General features: G+C 39.3%; 1 protein-coding gene across 1 annotated transcript in view; it reads right to left on the bottom strand.

Moving 5' to 3' along the window:
• Positions 1 to 18,866, bottom strand: part of LOC122550249 (polycystic kidney disease protein 1-like 1) — a 291,308-nt gene that overhangs the window by 88,813 nt on the left and 183,629 nt on the right. The window contains exons 33-37 of the mRNA XM_043691004.1: positions 18,440 to 18,632; positions 12,530 to 12,586; positions 11,307 to 11,516; positions 5,793 to 6,026; positions 501 to 614 (exon numbers count right to left, since the gene is read on the bottom strand). Coding sequence (XP_043546939.1) covers positions 501 to 614; positions 5,793 to 6,026; positions 11,307 to 11,516; positions 12,530 to 12,586; positions 18,440 to 18,632 — 808 coding nt within the window. The remainder of the gene's footprint in view (positions 1 to 500; positions 615 to 5,792; positions 6,027 to 11,306; positions 11,517 to 12,529; positions 12,587 to 18,439; positions 18,633 to 18,866) is intronic.

Genomic DNA, 18,866 nt, shown 5'->3' with positions numbered 1-18,866 from the left:
TCTTAGTGGGCTTGACAGGGTAAATGTAGAACGGTTGTTTCCACTCATGGGAGAGTCCAGAACTAGAGTATAATCTTAGAATAAGGAGGCAGCTATTTAAGACAGAGATGACGAATTTCTTCTCACGGAGTGTAGTGAATCTGGAATTCTTTACTATTGAATGCTGTAGAGGTTGATCATTAAGTATCTTCAATGTTGAGACAGGCAGACTTTTAATCATTAAGAGAATCAAAGGTTAGACAAGGAAAAGGCAAGGAAATGGAGTTGAGGATTATCAGATCAGCCATGATTTTGTTGAATGACAGGGTAGACTCGATGGGCTGAATGGCCTACTTCAACTCCTACATCTCATGGTCTTACAATGGGTGAGGGACAACAGAACAAGCTGGAAGGATTTAGAATGAGGATGCCATGTTACCACATGTATCACCTGTCACAGAAAATAATGGAACTTAAAACTATAGAATACAAATAATATTTCTATTGTTAATTAAACTTACAATTGTGTCCTTCCTTTCAAACTCAATTAGAATTGGTGATTTGAGCCCTTTTACTTCAATTTTTCTTCTGTTTGTGCAATTATACAAAGTCAGGTCAGCAACATCACCATTAATCTACAAAGAGGAAGGTACGATAGAAATAAACAGCCTCGGACACCATCACAATAATACCAAACAAATAAAATGTAGAACACAAGTTTAATTAATGTGATATATTTGTACAGATGAACAGAACTCAAGACAAACACAATTCTGGTTAGAGCTGTTCACATTCCAACTCTGTGAGAGGCAAGTGGAATTATTGGCCAAATTTTCAAATCAGCTTTGGAGCTTCTTTACTTGACATTGACCAGACAAAAAAAAAACCTGACTGGTCTTCGACCAATTTTTCTGGTCAATTGTTTGGTGCAGGATCCTTCCAAACTCAGTCCTCAGAGTGAGCTGAATGGGTGGATCAGAGGTGTGCTCAGAGTGGAGTCTCAAGGTCAGGGAGGTTGGAGAGACTCAATGAGCAAAGTGGGTTTTGAAAGACTGGAGCGGGCTGGAGGGTTCGGGGTCATGATGAAGTAGAGAGGCAGATCCAGTGGGGAATTTGATGTGGGGAGGGGTTAGAGTGGTTCGTTAAATAGTCATCTAGAAATTAGATGCGCTTTTAATTTATCTAACATTTCCTGGTGACTATACAAGAAAATAAATCAGAACTTCTCCCAAGTGTCCCATTCAAACTTGGCAGCAGAAGTATTCATGCGGGGTTCCAGGGAGCTCATCTCAGTCCAAGGACGCAGCGTAAACCATTTACGACTGAGATTCGGAGAAATTTCTTCACCCAGAGAGTGCTGAGCCTGTGGAATTCTCTACCACAGAAACAGTTTGATTTCAAGAAGTTGGATATAGCACGAGGGGCTAGAGGGATCAAAGGATGTCGGGGTAAAGAGAGAACAGGCTATTGAGTTAGATGATTAGTCATGATCATAATATACTGTGGAGCTCAAAGGGCTGAATGGCCTTATCCTGGTCCTATTTTGAATGCTTCTCAAATGCACCCCGTATCCTTGAGCTCCCTAAAACTTCAAAAATCTATTCGTCTCAGTCTTAAACATGTTCAACTAATGCACAGGCACAATCCTCTCAACAAAAAATTCAAAACATTCATTCCTGATGAAGGGCTTTTGCCTGAAATGTCGATTTTCCTGCTCCTCGGATGCTGCCTGACCTGCTGTACTTTTCCAGCACCACTCTAATCTTGACTCTGATCTCCAGCATCTGCAGTCCTCACTTTCACCAAAGATTCAAAACACTGAGTGAGGACATTTGTCTACTTCAGTCCTTCAGGATTATCCATGCATTCTAAAAAGGTGACTCCTCATAATCTTGACTGTGTCAATGAGATAATTGCTCATGCTTCTAAAGCCCAGAAATCTATACATAATTCGCTCAGCCCTTCATCAACAGACATCCTTCTCATCCCAAGGACAAATCGAGGAAACTTTATCTGTAGTTTATTCTTTATTTTTTTACTCCACTTTCCTTGTAATACCTGCATGTTAACTTTTGTGTTCCTTGTATGAATACACCCAAGTCTCTCGAAACAAAACCATTAACAAGTTTGATGCCCATTAAAGAATATTCCACTTTCTAATCTTAGGACCAAAGGAAGCAACCTCACACTTCAGAAGTTAAATTCCCCTTGTTTCCTTGATGCTCAGTATCCTGATAAATTACTCATTTCAGCCTTTTTGAGTCTTCCATACAGATTGCATTCCCATGCAGCCTTGCAACATCCATAAAACTGAAATGTGTTACTCTCTGGCTCTTTATCTATGTCATTATAGATTGTAAACTGACAAAGCCTCAGCACTCACTAGCTCAGTCTGGCAACTTAAAAGTTATTTACATTTTCTGCTTTCTGTGTTTTTTGGAAGTCCCAGTATACGATATGTACTAGTACCCCTTTGTCAACTCAACCAGTCACATACTCAAAAAAGAATAATAAATTTACCAAAATATGATTGTCCTTCCATTAGGCCATGTTGACTCGTTCTAATCATATTGTGCTTTTCCATGTGCATTGCTAGGAATTCTTTCAGAATAGTCTTTGGCATTTTCTCAATGACTAATGTCAAGCTAACTGACCTTTGGTCAGTTTTTTCTCTCTCTCTTTTCTTGAATACTGGCTTTACATTTGCTAACTTCCAAACCTTTCCAGAATATATGGGATTTTAGAAAATTGTGGCCCATGGACCTAATATCTCTTCAGCCATTTCTTTTAAAATGTAGGCCTTCCACTGCTGGGGATTTGTCAGATTTCAGTCACTTGAGTTTCTACAGTACTTTTTCTCTGCTGGTATCAACTAACTTAATTTTCTCAATCTCACTGGCCCCTAGGTTACCGTCTATTTTTGGTATGTAACTTCTGTCCTCTGCTGAGAATACAGACATGAAACATTTGTTCAACGTCATTGCAATTTTCTCATTCTCATTTCTCATTTCTCATTCTTGTCTCTGCTTCTAAGAAACTGAAGTTTACTTAAATTATTTTTGTCCTTTTTATCTACTTACAATCTGGCTTTATAGAATTGGTTGTTTTACTCTCATATTCTACATTGTTCCTTTTTTCAACTTTGTAATGCCCCTTTGTTGGTTTTTAAATCATTGCCAATTCTCAGATCTACTATGTTCTTTACTGTAATGGGAAACTCTCTTTTAACCCAATACTATACTTAATCTCCTTCATAAGCCATTGACATATATTTCTCATTGAAGTTTTGGCTTTCAATGGAGTGTATTTGTTTTAATATTTTAAGACCATAAGATTATAAGACATAGGAGTGGAAGTAAGGCCATTTGGCCCATCGAGTCCACTCAGTCATTCAATCATGGCTGATGGGCATTTCAACTCCACTTACCCGCATTCTCCCCGTAGCCCTTAATTCCTTGTGACATCAATCTCTGCCTCGAAGACATTTAGCGTCCCAGCCTCCACTGCACTCTGCGGCAATGAATTCCACAGGCCCACCACTCTCTGGCTGAAGAAATGTCTCCGCATTTCTGTTCTGAATTTCCCCCCTCTAATTCTAAGGCTGTGTCCACGGGTCCTAGTCTCCTCGCCTAACGGAAACAATTTCCTAGCGTCCACCCTTTCCAAGCCATGTATTATCTTGTAAGTTTCTATTAGATCTCCCCTTAATCTTCTAAACTCCAATGAATACAATCCCAGGATCCTCAGCCGTTCCTCGTATTTTGAGTTGCTTCTTTAAGTGTTTCCAACCATTTTAGTCCAAAGACTCAATCAACTTTTGCTACCTCTCCCTTACACCTATATAATTACTTTATTTAATCTTACATTTAAGATTTCCTTCTGATTAGAGTATGTCATTTTTAAACTTTGTATGATTTAAATTGTATATGATCACGAATTCCCAGTGGATGTTTTACTGTGATGTTATCAATTAATTCTGCATCATTGTACAATACTGGATCAAAACCAACTTTTCCCTTGATTAATTCAAAAACATCCTATAAATTCACCTTCTAGACTACCTTTACCAAGTTGTTTGGCCAAGTCCAAATGATGTTTAGCCTCCACAGCTTGTTTCTCCTGTTTCACATAATCTGTCTTTACCCACATTAATATACTTCACTATTGCCTCAAGTTTAGTCTTTGGATTTTGAAATGTCCCTTTGCCTAAACCCTCCTCCCTCTCTGCTAGTTTAAATTCCTACTCTGATGATATTTTCACTCTTATGTTCTGTCCCTTCCTACCATATACTGGACACCATTATCCATAACGTTATTCTGCTCAATTTGCCTTGTCCATCCTAACTTTCCAAATCCTCCCACACATGATACCAGTCTCCTCACATTACTAACAAACTGGGAGAAAGTGAGGACTGCAGATACTGGAGAATATATTTTTCACAAAGTTTGTTGAGTATCTTCTGGATGTCCATTCCCAATTCCAACAATTTGTCACCTCGTCATGAAATTCAATCAGGTTCATTAAACATGACCTTTCCCTTTATGAATCTTTGCTGATTCTGTATGGTCAGCTAAAAATGTTCAAGATGTTCAGTCATGCGACCCTTACTTACAGACTCCAGTTATTTCCTGACATGGATGTTTGGCTAACTGTCCACAATCCCCTAGGGTTCCTTTGTCAGCTTTCTTAAATAACAAGTAACATGCATAATTTTCTAAACTTAGAAAATGCATCTGACATCTGGAGAACTTTGCAAGATAATACTCAGCCTGTCTGGTAGTATCTGTGGCGAAAGAAATACAGCTCATGTTTCAGGTCAGGACGTTGGTCTGAAGGTCATCAATTTGAAAGATTAATCCTGTTTCTCCCTCCACAAATCATTCCAGACCAGCTAGATATTTCTAAAATGTTCTATTTTCATTTCAGATCAAAAACATTCACAATACTCTGCCTTTGTAAGATTACATTTCAGATAACTACAATGTTCACACCTTATTCTTTTAAAACACTGAGGTTCTGGAGGTTTGTCACTCTTTAATGCCAACATTTTCTTCATTAGTTAGTTGTGGATATTAATCTTGAGATGTAAGTTTCCATCCCAATACAATATTTCTTCATTGAGATTTCTGGCATGCTGACCCCTTCTTCTTAGAGCAGTTTTCACCAAACAATCATCAATGCTGAACTTAAGTGCCACTACAGAACTGACCTGCCCATTCGCACCTCCTCAAAACATTTTTTTAATGCAAGTCACTTCATCCCTCCCTTTGGCCATGTAGCATGAAACCTGTTTTCATTTTATCTCTCCTGCCTACCATCTGATCACAGCAATTCCCTTTCGCTCCAACACCAGCCTCCTTGCCCCATCTTTAAGATGCTCAAAACTTATTGGATTTTGAACATATCTCAGTTCTGATCTAAGGTTGCAGACCTGAAATGTTAACTCTGTTTCTCTCTGACACATGCTGAGGACTTCCAGCATTTTCTGTTGTGACAGAAAATAATGGATGTGGTGACACACAAATTAAGTAATCTTGTCGTGATTAATCTTTCAATCTGGAAATCATTTGAATGAATTTGTTCTGACCATCCATGTTGACTATGTAACTTCAGAAACAATTGTAACAGGCCAGAATGATGAAAATACTTCAAATCTTACCTTCGATGACAAATTATAAGCCTTACAGTTTGAACCATTTGAGAAAGAAACTGTTCACTTCTAGCTATTCTAACCACTCACTACACATTTTATAAACTATACGGTGTGTAGACGAGTAACAGCACATAAAAGATTTTGAAAATACCAACTGACCTCCACTGGAGACATTCCCCATACGTATGGATTCTGTTTGAAGCTGGTCAGATGACTTATGATGCAACTACTTCTTTCATCAGAAATCTGCTTATCCAGAAGATCAGGAAGGTAAAACTTCACAGACTGTGTGCTTTGAACAGTGTTCTGAAAACCATAGTTTTGAGTGGTCTGAAGCTCCATTAAATTGGTGTTCATGTAAAACTGTGATTGATTGTTGATTACCACATACATCTGAAAGATACAAAGTTTTAAAGTTCTTTCATTTGAGTTCTTTGGCAGATTTTGGCAGGTTTCCGCTTTAGTTGTGGCTGACATGATTACAGATTTTAGAAGCTAGCATGATAAAGTGTATTTCCAATTCACGTATTATACATTTTAATAAGTCCTCTGTGGCCAAGAGTGTAGGAACTTTTATTGGACATTGTAGTAATTAAAACAGACAAATGTGAAGAAAAGAATTTGCCTTCTTCAATTGCAAATTATGATAAAAACAGGAAATACCTTGAAAAGATTTGATAATTTAAAATATTAGAAATTCTAACTTCCTACCTAGAGATTGAAAAAGTAGTAGAACAAGAATAGGCAATTTGACCCCTCAAATCCAGTCTTCCAAACACAGGCAATCTCCAATTCAAAACATCCAGCAAATTTCTTGAGAAAAATGTTTTCAAATGCTTCTCTCTATTGATCTTAAATAAATAAGTCTAAACTTCAGAGCATAAACAAGGAACATTTAGAGACAGAGATCTTTAACACAGAAAAAGGCCATTCAGTCCATTGATTCAATGTCAGTCAAAAACAAGAAGCTAGTTGTGAGTCTTTTCTGCACTCTCTCAGGTCCCTTCACATTCTGTACAAAGTGTGGTGCCCAGAACTGGACACACAACTTCAGCTGTGCCAAAACTGGTGTTCTGTACAAGGTCAATAGAATCTCCCTATTCCTCATCATGTCATCTAAATGCTACACACAATAAAATCTTGAGTGTTCTGACTGTTACATAGACAGAAAATAACTAAAATTAGACTAAAAAGAAAGCCACCACACCTAAAGTAATTGTTACAGCACCAAAGCACCTTTCTGCCATGTCAATGAATGCCACTCCTCGCCTCTCCTCTCCCCTCCAGAAACTCATCTCAAACCCGCACTCCCAGCCTCCATCTTTATCATTATACATCCGAATGTTTAGATGACTCATAGAAATAGATTAAATGGAATAGTTATGAACATATTGAAAATAGGATGTAAGGAATTATAGATGGGAACTCTGTATAAATGAAGGGTATTACAAAATATAGGTGTACAGATTAATTACTCGGACATGGATTAGTTAATCAAATTCCAAGTTTGCAGCTGATACAAGCAAAGCAAATAGTGCACAAAGTGATTCAATAGCATTTATATTTTAGACGTAACTGGGCTAAAGATAGCAATACCTTTATAAACTGTGTTGTTAATTGACTAGTATGTGGAGGCAAAGAGTTAAAGGAAGGAAATGTGTGCTAAATAATATATATGCAGATTAGTAACTAGAGCAAGAAGAGCGATGGTGGTTCATCCTTCACAATGAAAATCAGTTCAGGTAGTAAAAGGCATTCAGTTCCAACAGGAAAAGGTTGCTGAGTGTGACAATACTATGACTTTAAGAGGTGTGTTTTGTCCTGGTTCTTTTTTGGAAGAGAGGTTGAGACAGAAGTGCCAAGCGGTGTGTTCCAAGACCCAACAATAAACAGCTTGTGAGACCTTGGATTATTTTGTAAAAGTTGGAACAATAGAAGCAGAATGAATAGGTGAGTGAGGCTCCCACAGAACCATGGATATGTTTAGCTTTCAGTAGTTGTTGAGGTTTGGAAACTGCCATACATCTCTCCCTGCTATAGCAAAATGCTTGGGTTCTCTCTCCCTCTGACAGAATTTTGTCTTGAGGTTCTTTCCTCCTGGACTGAAGAATCATTGCATGGGTGATAATCAATTTTACTGAATTTGCCTTTGCCAAGGGTGTTTTTATGGGATGTTATTATATTGAAACAATTGCTGTTTAAGAGTTAAATAATCTATTATTCCATTAAGTTTTCTCATACAGTTACATCAATTATTCTTATATTTTGTTAATATTTTAATATACAGTAAGAATAAAGTGTGGTTTGCTTAAAGCCAAGTTGTATAATCAAATTACATCTGGAACACAACTGCTTAACTGGAAAAGAGTGAGAATAGCTTTGGATTGATTTCTGGAAGATGAATTGTCCACATAAGGTGGGAGAGTTTTGATTGAGGTACGTGTTAAATTGAAGTTCTTTTTATAGTTTGGAAGATAAGTTGCTGACTGCAACAATGTTTCATCATCTTACTATCAGCTTGTTTGTTAGTCTTAAAACTTTATATCTAGTCATGTGATCCTTTCAATCATTCATTTTAAAGATTTTCATCCAGGTATTGACACAGCTAAATGTTTCAGCTACTTTTGAAACTCAATCTAACAGTCATTAATGGTTCTGCTCGCCGAGCTGGGAATTTGTGTTGCAGATGTTTCGTCCCTTGTCTAGGTGACATCCTCAGTGCTTGGCAGCCTCCTGTGAAGCGCTTCTGTGATGTTTCCTCCGGCATTTATAGCCACTATAATTGCTGGAGGAAATATCACAGAAGCGCTTCACAGGAGGCTCCCAAGCACTGAGGATGTCACCTAGACAGGGGATGAAATGTCTGCAACACAAATTCCCAGCTCGGTGAGCAGAACCACAACAACGAGCACCCGAGCTACAAATCTTCTCACAAACTTTTAGCATTCATTAAGTTGTGAAAACCAACCTTTATAGCTCCAAGTAACATAACCAAAGCTAAAAAACAATTCTTTTCCCCATTTCAAAGCAAATGGTTTGGCAATCTGACAATTCCAGACACAGGGAGCTGCTTTCTTGGCTCCCCACTGAAAAGCAGGATTCCCCATTGTTCAAGGCACCTCTGATGTGTCTTAAACCACACCTGCTTCCACAATGAGACAGAGTCCGTCAAAATTGTGGAGGGTTTTTATCACCTAAAATGGAGATGACATGGATATTTTGGAATGCGCGCTTACTATATATGTATGGAGTTGGCTCAATGTTTGGTTTGCGCTGCAGCATGATACCAACAATGTGGGTTCAATTCCTGCACTGGTTGAGATTACCATGCAGGATACTCCTTCTCAAATTCTCCCCTGCCTGAGGTGTGGTGACCCTCAGATTAAACCATCTCCAGTTGTCTGTCTCCAATAAAAAAGCAGCCAACGGTCCACTAAGACTATGGCAACTTAATTTACCTTTAATCCAAGTACTTATCCCATGCCGGCAAAAAATTGCTGAAAATGCAAATGGGGGCAGGGGCTAGGTCAGAATCTTAGATTCTGAGAAGGCCTGACTCAGGAAAATCCTCTATGAGCTGCAATTACTTTCTGTAACCTCTTCCTCTCGGTTTCACCATGGCATCTTACTGTTAGTAACACCGTGTTTGTCTGATTCAATATTGTTGTACAAATTTTATATCTCACTACTATCATGAAGGCCTGGATAGAAACAGTTCCATCGGGCAGACACAGCATGGGTTCATGAAAGGCAGGTCATGTTTAACTCATTTACTGGAATTCTTTGAGGACATTACAAGTGTGATGGACAATGGGAAACCGGTGCATGTGGAATATCTGGATTTTCAGAAGGCATTTGACAAGGCACCGCAAAAAGGCGGCTGAATAACAAAAAGGTGCATGGCGTTGGGGTAATGCATTAGCATGGATAATAGATCAGTTAACTAACAGAAAGCAGAGAGTGGCGATAAATGGGTGTTTTCTGGTTGGTGATCAGTGGCTAGTGATGTGCCTCAAGGATCAGTGTTGGGACTGTAATTGTTTACAATTTATATAGATTATTTAGAGACCAAGTTTAGTGTGTCAAATTTGGCAGATAACACAAAGATGGGGGGTAAAACAAAGGGTGCAGAGGACACTGAAAGTCTGCAGAGGGATACAGATACATTAAGCGAGTGAGCCAGGGTCTGGCAGATGGAATACAAAGTTGGTAAATGTGAGGTCATCCATTTTGGTAGGAATAATAGTAAAAGGAATATTATTTAAATGGTGAAGATTTGCAGCATGCTGCTGTGCAGAGGTATCTGGGTGTCCTTGTGCATGAATCACAATAAGTTGGTTTGCATATGCAGCAGGCAATTAAGAAAGCAAATGGAATGTTGTTATTCATTGCTAGAGGGATGGAGTTTAAAAATAGGGAGGTTATGCTGCAATTGTATAAGGCACTGGTGAGGCCTCATCTGGAGTGTTGTTTATAGTTTTGGTCTCCTTATTTGAAAAATAATTTAGTAGCACTGGAGGGGATGCAAAGGAGATTCACTCGGCTGATTCTGAAATTGAGAAGTTTGTCTTAAGAGGAGGGATTGAACAGACTGGGACTGTACTCATTGGAATTTAGAAGAATGAGGGGGATCTTATAGAAACATAACATTATGAAGGGAATAGATAGGATAGAAGCAGGGAGGTCCGCTGGCAGATGAAACTAGAGCTAGGGGGCATAGTCTCAAAATAAGGGGAACCAGATTTAGGACTGAGTTGAGGAAGAACGTCTTCACCCAAAGGGTTGTGAACCTGTGGAATTCTCTGCCAGTGAAGCAGTTGAGGCTCTTGTTGAATGTTTTTAAGCCCAAGATAGATAGATATTTTGAACAGTAAAGGAATTAAGGGTTCTGGTGAGTGGGTAGATAAGTGGAGCTGAATGCACGAAAAGATGAATCATTCTTATTGAATGGTGGAGCTGGCCCGATGGGCCAGATGGCCCAGGCCTGCTCCTATTTCTTATATTTTTGTGAATGTCATCCCTGCATCCTTAAGTACTATTCTTCACATAACACCTTTATTGCAATGATTTCTGCTGTCTTTATTCTCACTTTAGTTGTCTAGAATTATTTCCAATTCAGCTTATTTAATATTTCCTTGAACATTTTTGGAACACATTTCACATACTTCCGAAATCTACTCTGAAGTTCAATATTTCCATCATTCCTTTCTGCAGTACTTTCACTGTCAGAATCTGGAGAACCAAACTTGCTAAAACTTGTAATTTCTTGTTGCTAGCATGACTTTAATTTGCAAGAAATGAACTTAATGATGAAACAACACAGGAAAATGGTCTTGTAATGTTGAATTTTAAAAAGTCATTAAATTGTTGACACTGCCAATCACCTAGCAATAAAAATGTATCCAGTTTGATCAAATATATAGTTTCATTAAGGTATATGAGGAGTAGAAATAATGAAATAACTAGGCATTCACATGTTAACACATCAATAATTCAGCAATTGGCTGAAAGGAAATATTGTAATGGGAGGACAGATCATTTCAAACATCTAATTTATGTAAATACTTACTCAGAGAATATAGTATACAAATAATGAGGAAATGCAATTGCTTTGTAATTCTCAACAAGTCTACATCTACAAAACAATCTTGTTGTATTTACTATAGATCTTACCAATAACAATTCAGTTGTTGCTTTCAAACCTTCAAATAACAAACTCTTCGATGTTCCTGTGACGTTGTCAGTCACACCCATTACATCAGAAACCACAAAGACTATTTTCTTCACCAATTCTTCATACATTCTGAACTCTCGGGATTCAGTAAATAGTTTGATCATGTTTTTGACTGCTCTTGTAACAACTAGTGCACTTTCCAAAGTCACCTTTAATATTTTAAAACAAAAACATATCACTGAACCAAAGAATAAACATTATCATTTTAGACAGTCTTTTAGAATAATGAATAATATTTCAACATATTAGTATGTTGTCAAATGTTATATAATTATTTCATGAAATGATTAATTATGCAAAGAGATAACTAACAATAGGCAAATTGCTGTAGCCCAATCATATGATTCTAAAGGCTAACTCAATCCTCCCTCTGACTTCCATTTGCCAGTCAAAGCGCTACACAATAGCACAGTAAACATTACAGTCAAAAGTAGCAGTTACAAAGCAGGCTTCTCCAAGGATAAAATGGTAAGCAATTGTATTATCTATGATGTAGCTGAATCAGTTTTTGGGACTAGGCTTCATCGTTAGGTGAAGACAGAATCAGACTGGCTATGATGGTATCACATCTTTGGAACAAATCCACAAACACTGAGGCACATAAGGAGAGTCTAAAAGTAGAAAAGTGAAATAAAAAGCAGAGAGGTGTAGGAAGGGTATTGCAGAGCTTGAAGCCTAAATGACTGAACTCACCAACAGTGGCATAATTAAAACTGGGGACGCAATTAGAGGAGTGTGGATGTCTCAGAGGGTGGTAGAGGTAGTAGGAATTAAAGAGGTGAGAAGTGGCACATGGTCATGGTGACAATTTGAAAGACAGGATGACAATTTTAAAATCAGGAGTTTGCTTTACTCTGAGCCAATACTGGCCTGCAAGCACAGTGGTGACAGTGCAATGAGATTTGAATATGAGTTAAGAAGGTACAGCAGAGTTTTGGGTGACCTCAGGTTTACAGAAGGTAGTATGTAGGGGACCAGCCAGGAGTGCACTGGAATAGGCAAGTCTAGAGTTAATAACTGCACGCTTGAGAGTTTCAGTAATAGATAAACTGAGGCTGGGGTGACGTTGGACAATGTTCCATAAGTCTTGAGAATAAACTGGAGATAACAATTATTCTCTGATCGAATATGCAGATTGTCAAGTGGATAAAAGCTTTTGTACCTCATCAGTTATATTAACAAGGTCATGCAATACAGATACCGTTTCCATCAGCTCCCTCTGAAATGAAAAAGAGAAGATCAAGCTTATAGTAAATGTGTCAACAGTAAACCAAACCTGATTTGTTTAACTACAATCAACAAACACATTAACAGTTCGACTTGGGTCAATTAAGAGAATTAACGTAAACTGATTCACTTTCATTTCTTTCCTACTTTTTAAAAATAATTATTTGCTCATTTTACATTCCTGCTTTAGATAGTTTTGTTTAGTTGCTGGAATGCAGGCCTACAGTTGTCTCACTTTAGCAATATGTAATTATGAGAGGTGGTCAAAGCACTTATTGCTATGTTTACATGGAATCGAGGCCTTGCTTAAAGCAGGGATGAAAATACCAATTCTTGCTTTGACATTTAATAAATTAGCATTGATGAACAGTTGATCCCAAAGCCACATATATAAATTAGATTAGTTACAGAAATGATAATCGATGATGGAGTGTAGAACAAGCCTTGGAAAAAAGTCCTGATAGCCACATGACTATCAGGAGGTCAATCTTACTAAAAAGAGAAAATGCACAGCACAGAATGAGGCTATTTGGATCATCATGCCTATGTCATCTGAAAAAGCAAATCAGTCAAATTTCACTTTCCAGTTCCTCATCGATAGCCTTACACATTAAGGCACTTCAAATCCATTTTACCGAAATGTAAATGTAATTTAGTTTAAAATGGCACGAGGGTTTGGGCCGTTCCTGACCTTTCAGACATTGAGTTCCAGCCCCCCACGACCCTCTGGGTTTAAAATATTCCCAACTCCTCTCTAACCTTTCTGCTAAATACTTTATATCTAACACCCCTCCCCCATTGCTGCATTACCAACTCTTCTGTCATGGCCTCTTGAAAAAGAAGTCGTGTCTGATTAATTCATTCAGAGTTTTTCAAGAAAGTCTCAACCAGAGTGGATAGAGAAGAACATATTACAAAGAACAAAAAAAACAGTACATCACAGGAAGAGGCTTTTCGGCCCACCAAGCTTGTGCCGATAGATTTGACAGAGAAGACTGATGAGGCCAAGTGTTGGACGTTGTCTATATGGACTTCAACAAGGTGTTCAACAAGGGTCTACATGGTAGACTGGCTAAAAAATGTGTTGCTGGAAAAGCGCAGCAGGTCAGGCAGCATTCAAGGAGCAGGAGAATCGACGTTTTGGGCATAAGCCCTTCTTCAGGAATGAGGAGGGTGTGCCAAGCAGGCTAAGATAAAAGGTAGGGAGGAGGGACTTGGGGGAGGGGCGTTGGGAATGCGATAGGTGGAAGGAGGTTAAGGTGAGGGTTAAGTACCAAAAACTTTCATGTACTTACCCCCACACTTCGGATTCCTCAACTGTTCCAGAATCTTCCATCGTCCTCCGGAAGCGCTCCGGCGCAATTAACCACGTGGCCGCTTCACCAACCGCCGTCGCGAACCATGACGTCACTTCCGCCCCCACTGAACATGCAACCTCCATGATCACCGCCCAGACAACCGTCTCCATGATCGCCAGGAAGACCATCGCTGACAGATTCGCGGCCTCCGCGGGGTCCACAGCCACCGGGAACAACACCGTTTCTGCATTCACCGCAGCCACTTCCGCCCCTGGAGTTGCCGTCGCAGCATCTACTTCCGCCCCCGGTGACGTCACTCGCCTACACACTGACCATGCCAAATGTGTCTCCCGGAAATGACGAAAGATGATACGATGTATCTGGAGATTGGTGGGGTGGTAGGTGAGGACCAGTGGGGTTCTGTCTGGTGGCAATTGGAGGGGCGTGGCTCAAGGGCGGAGGAGCGGGAAGTGGAGGAGATGCGGTGGAGAGCATCGTCAACCACGTCTGAGGGGAAATGGCGGTCTTTGAAGAAGGAGGCCATCTGGTTGTTCAGTATTGTAATTGGTCCTCCTGGGAGCAGATGTGGCAGAGGCGGAGGCAAAGGAATTGAGAATATGGGATGGCGTTTTTACAGGGGGCAGTGTGGGCGGAGGTGTAATCGAGGTAGCTGTGGGAGTCGGTTGGTTTATAGAGAATGTCTGTGTTGAGTCGATCGCCCGAGATAGAAATGGAGAGGTCTAGGAAGGGGAGGGAGGAGTCTGAGACGGTCCAGGTAAATATGAGGTTGGGGTAGAAGGTGCTAGTAAAGTGGATGAACTGTTCAACCTCCTCATGGGAGCACGAGGTATCGCAAATACAGTCATCGATGTAGCGGAGAAAAAGGTGGGGGGTGGTGCCAGTGTAGCTGCGGAAGTTGGACTGTTCCACATATCCGATAGCTGCTGTTAGATCACACAGGATCCGAGGGGAGCTAACTAATAGGATACAAAATTAGCTTGAGGGTATGAGACAGATGGCGATGGTGGACAGATGTTTTTTGAACTGGAAGCCTTTGACCACAAGGATCAATGCTGGGTCTACTGCTTTTTGTCATTTATACAAATAATTTTGATGTGAATACAGGAGGAATGGTTAGTACGTTTGCAGACAACACCAACTTAGGTGGTATAATGGGCAGTGAAGAAGATTATCTCAAGCACAACGGCACCTTGATCAAATGGCCAATGGACCAAGGAGCGATAAATGAAGTTTAATTTAGATAAATGTGAGATTATGGATTTTGAAAAGGCAAACCAGGTCAGGACTTCTACATCTAATGGTTCTGGGGAGTATTGTCGAACAAAAAGACCTTGGGATGCAGATGCATAGTTCCTTGAAATTGGAGTTGTAGGTAGAAAGGGTGGTGAAGAAGGCATTTGGCACACTAGCCTTCATTGGTCAATGCACTGAGTATGGAAATTGGGATCTCATGTTGTGGTTACACAGCACATTGGTGAGACTACTCTTGGAATACTGCATACCATTCTGGTTTCCCTTCTATAGGAAAGATGTTGTGAAACTTGAGAGGGTGCAGAAAGGATTGACAAGAATGTTGCCAGGACAGGAGGGTTTGAGCTATAGGGAGAGGATGAATAGGCTGGGATTTTTTTTGCCTGGAGTGTCAGAGACTGAGGAGATGAGTGGATAGGGTAAATAGCAAAGATCTTTTCCAAGGATGGAGGTGTCCAAAACTAGAGCACATAGGTTTAAGATGAGAGAAGAAAGATTTAAAAAGGAGCTGGGGAGTAACCTTTTCACGCAGATATTGGAGCATGTATGGAATGAGCTGCCAGAGGAAGTGGAGGTAGCTGGTACAATTACAACACTTAAAAAGTATCAGGATGGGTATATGAATAGGAAGGCATATAGGTCAAATGCTAGCAAATGGGAAGAGGTCTGATTGGGATGTCTGGTCAGCATGAATGAGTTGGACTGACAGGTCTATTTCCGTGCTGTGTGGCTCCATGATTCTCTGACACATGACACCTTGGTAAACTAAAAGCATTTTGGCTCGATATGGTTCATATCCCTCTATTCCCTGCCTATTCAAGTATCTGTCACTATGCCTCTTAAATATTGCTGTTATATTTGCTTCTGTTGTACTTAGACTTCCAGAAGACATTTCAGAAGGTACTCACAAAAGGTTACGTCATATGATAAGAGTCCACAGCATTGGAGATAGTACATTGGCATGGATAGAGGATTGTCTAATACAGCAAACAGTGAGTGGGGACAAGGATTCCTTTTTCAGACTGGTGACCTGTGGCAGTAGAATTCTATTGGGATCTATGCTTAGACTGCAACTGTTTGGAACATATATTAATAACTTGGAGAAGGGAAGCGAATGCACTGTCGCTAGATGACTCAAAAATAGGTGGAAAAGCAGGTTGCAAGAGGGATACAAACACTCTACACAGAGATATTGGTCAGTTAAGTAAGTAGTGGGCAATAAATTAGCAGATGGAGTATAATGTTGGAAAATGCGAAGTTGTTCATTTTGGAAGGAAGAACACAACAACAGAGTATCATTTAATTGGAGAAAAACTGCAGAAAGCAGCAATGCAAAAAGATTTGTGAACACTGGTGCACAAAACATGAAAACTAACATGTAGGTGCAGCAGGTGATCAGGAGGTCTAATGGAATTAGCCCTTATTCCAAGGAGGTTGGAACAGAAGAGTAGTCTTATTACAACTGTACAAGATGCTGGTGAGATTACATCTGGAATACTGTGGGCAGTTCTGGTCCCCTTATTTAAGATAATATTTCATCGGAGGCAGTACAGAGAAGTATCACTGGGATGATCAATGGGATCAACGGGGTCAATGTAAAGAGGATGTTTCCCCTCAATGTAAAGTCTAAGACAAGGGGGCATTGTCTTAGAATTAAGGGCATCAATTTATGACTGAGATGACGAGGAATTTCTTCTCTCAGAGGGTTAAGTGTCTTTGGAACGCCTTGCCACAGAGAGCTGTGGAGACAAGAGTCCTTGTGTACACTTAAGGCTGAGAGGGACAGATTCCTGATCAGTAGGGGAATCAAGCGCTCTGGAGAAAGGGAAGGAGAGTGAAGGTGAGGATTGTCAGATCAGTTGTGATCCTATTGAATGGAGGAGCAGGCCAATTCGGAGGCCAATTGGCCTACTCCTGTCCCCATTTGTTATGATCGTAATCTTTCTGTCATCCATTCTACCACAGACTTTTCCTTTTATTAATTTTCGCTTCACCTCCTAGTTTATTCATTCATACATTTCTAGCATTTCCCTGTTCTGATGAAATGTCATTGATCTAATAGCACTTGCCCTACCTACTGTGTAATACGTGAAGTTACTATTGTTTATTTTAGGTCTGATGCTTAAGTCTTCAGAACCTCAATGAGAATAGTGTTCCAGTCACAAACACCTGCTGACCTTAACTTGCTGCCACTTGACACAAATTTTGGATCCAATTTGTCATTTTCTCTGAGATTCCAGAGGCTTTTACTGCTCTGACTAGTCTGACATTTGGAACCTTGTCAGAAACCTTGCAAAACTCCATGCAGGCTATGAATACATTTTCTTTATTAGCCCTCTTGTTGCCAAATCAAAAATTTAAACACATTAGTTAGATATAGCGATCCCTAAATAAATTCAAGCACACTACCCATGTTTAATCACAGTCTTTGTAAATGACAATTTGTAGCATCCCTCAGAACATTTTCCAAACATCTGACAGATGTTAGTCTGGTCTCTAGCCTTACTTCCAGTCCTCTGGGACATGCCTGACAGGATTGAGAATGATGGAAAAGTCTGCTATTTCCTACCTTATTTCTGTGATGCATTTTGCTCAGGTCTGGTGTTTATCTACTTACAAACATGCTAAAGTCCTTAATATTTCCTCTCACTCTGTTTATTCCATCCTCCTCCCGATCTACAATGTCATAATTGTTCTCAACTTTTGTGAAGATGGATGCAAAGTATTCACATCCAAATAATCATTTTCCTCCTTCTCAAGTAATCTTTTTCGTCTTTAATTACCTGAACTCTTGACTTGGTTATTTTCTTGCTCATTATGTATTAGATAATATCATTGGACTTTTATCATCAACAAATGAATGGCTTATGCTTTTACTCACAGTGCCTTTCTTTTTCAGTTAAAGAGAACTCTTAAGGCAAATCCAAGCAACAAAACCAATACTGACAATAGAGATGAAGCACAGCATTTTGTATTTGGTTTAAGAGTGGATAAATAGTTAAACAGGTGACAAGAAGCTGGAAATATGATTCGGGAGGAGCACTTACAACTCATCAACATGCATTTAGCTTCCATCATAAGTTGTGTAATGCAAGTTAAGGCAATAGATATTTTAATGTCAAATATTAAACTGCTGGAATAATAGTTGCATGACATTGTGTTGCTTGCCCTTCTGACAATAATTACTGTAAAATGTGAAAAATATTGCAATAATACATGTGGCACTCTGAAGGATTAGTATCATCCTGGAAAACAGTGGTTAAAGAAAATCATACCTGACTAGATATAGTTAGGCTGCAAAGAGCTTGAATTAATGCATTTCTTGTCCATTTCTGGAAATCTCTTGTGCTATATCCTTCTTTATGGAGACGATAGAGCACTCTGGTTAACAATTGAATGTAATTTTTTGTTTCCTTTTGGTTTCCCAACAACATGAGAATTGAAAGATTCTGAAGACCCTGATTGTATCTGAATGAGAAGGAAAACAGTTATCTTTAGCTAAAGAATGTCTCATGGTGATAAAAGAACCCTGCATAGTTTCTGCAGTGGATTTTCTTAAATAATATTGTTTCAGTATTTTGCCAGCATACTAATAACTTTATAAATTGAATATACAAGTTGATGAACAAAAACATTTGGATCCGTACAAATGTTTAAAGATGTTACTGTCATTCAAATTTTCTTGACATGCATCCTCTTCTT

This window comes from Chiloscyllium plagiosum, chromosome 5 (genome assembly GCF_004010195.1).
Source record: "Chiloscyllium plagiosum isolate BGI_BamShark_2017 chromosome 5, ASM401019v2, whole genome shotgun sequence".
Taxonomy (NCBI): domain Eukaryota; kingdom Metazoa; phylum Chordata; class Chondrichthyes; order Orectolobiformes; family Hemiscylliidae; genus Chiloscyllium; species Chiloscyllium plagiosum.
The sequence above is the reverse complement of the archived record's forward strand: the minus strand, read 5'-3'. Positions and strand labels throughout refer to the sequence as shown.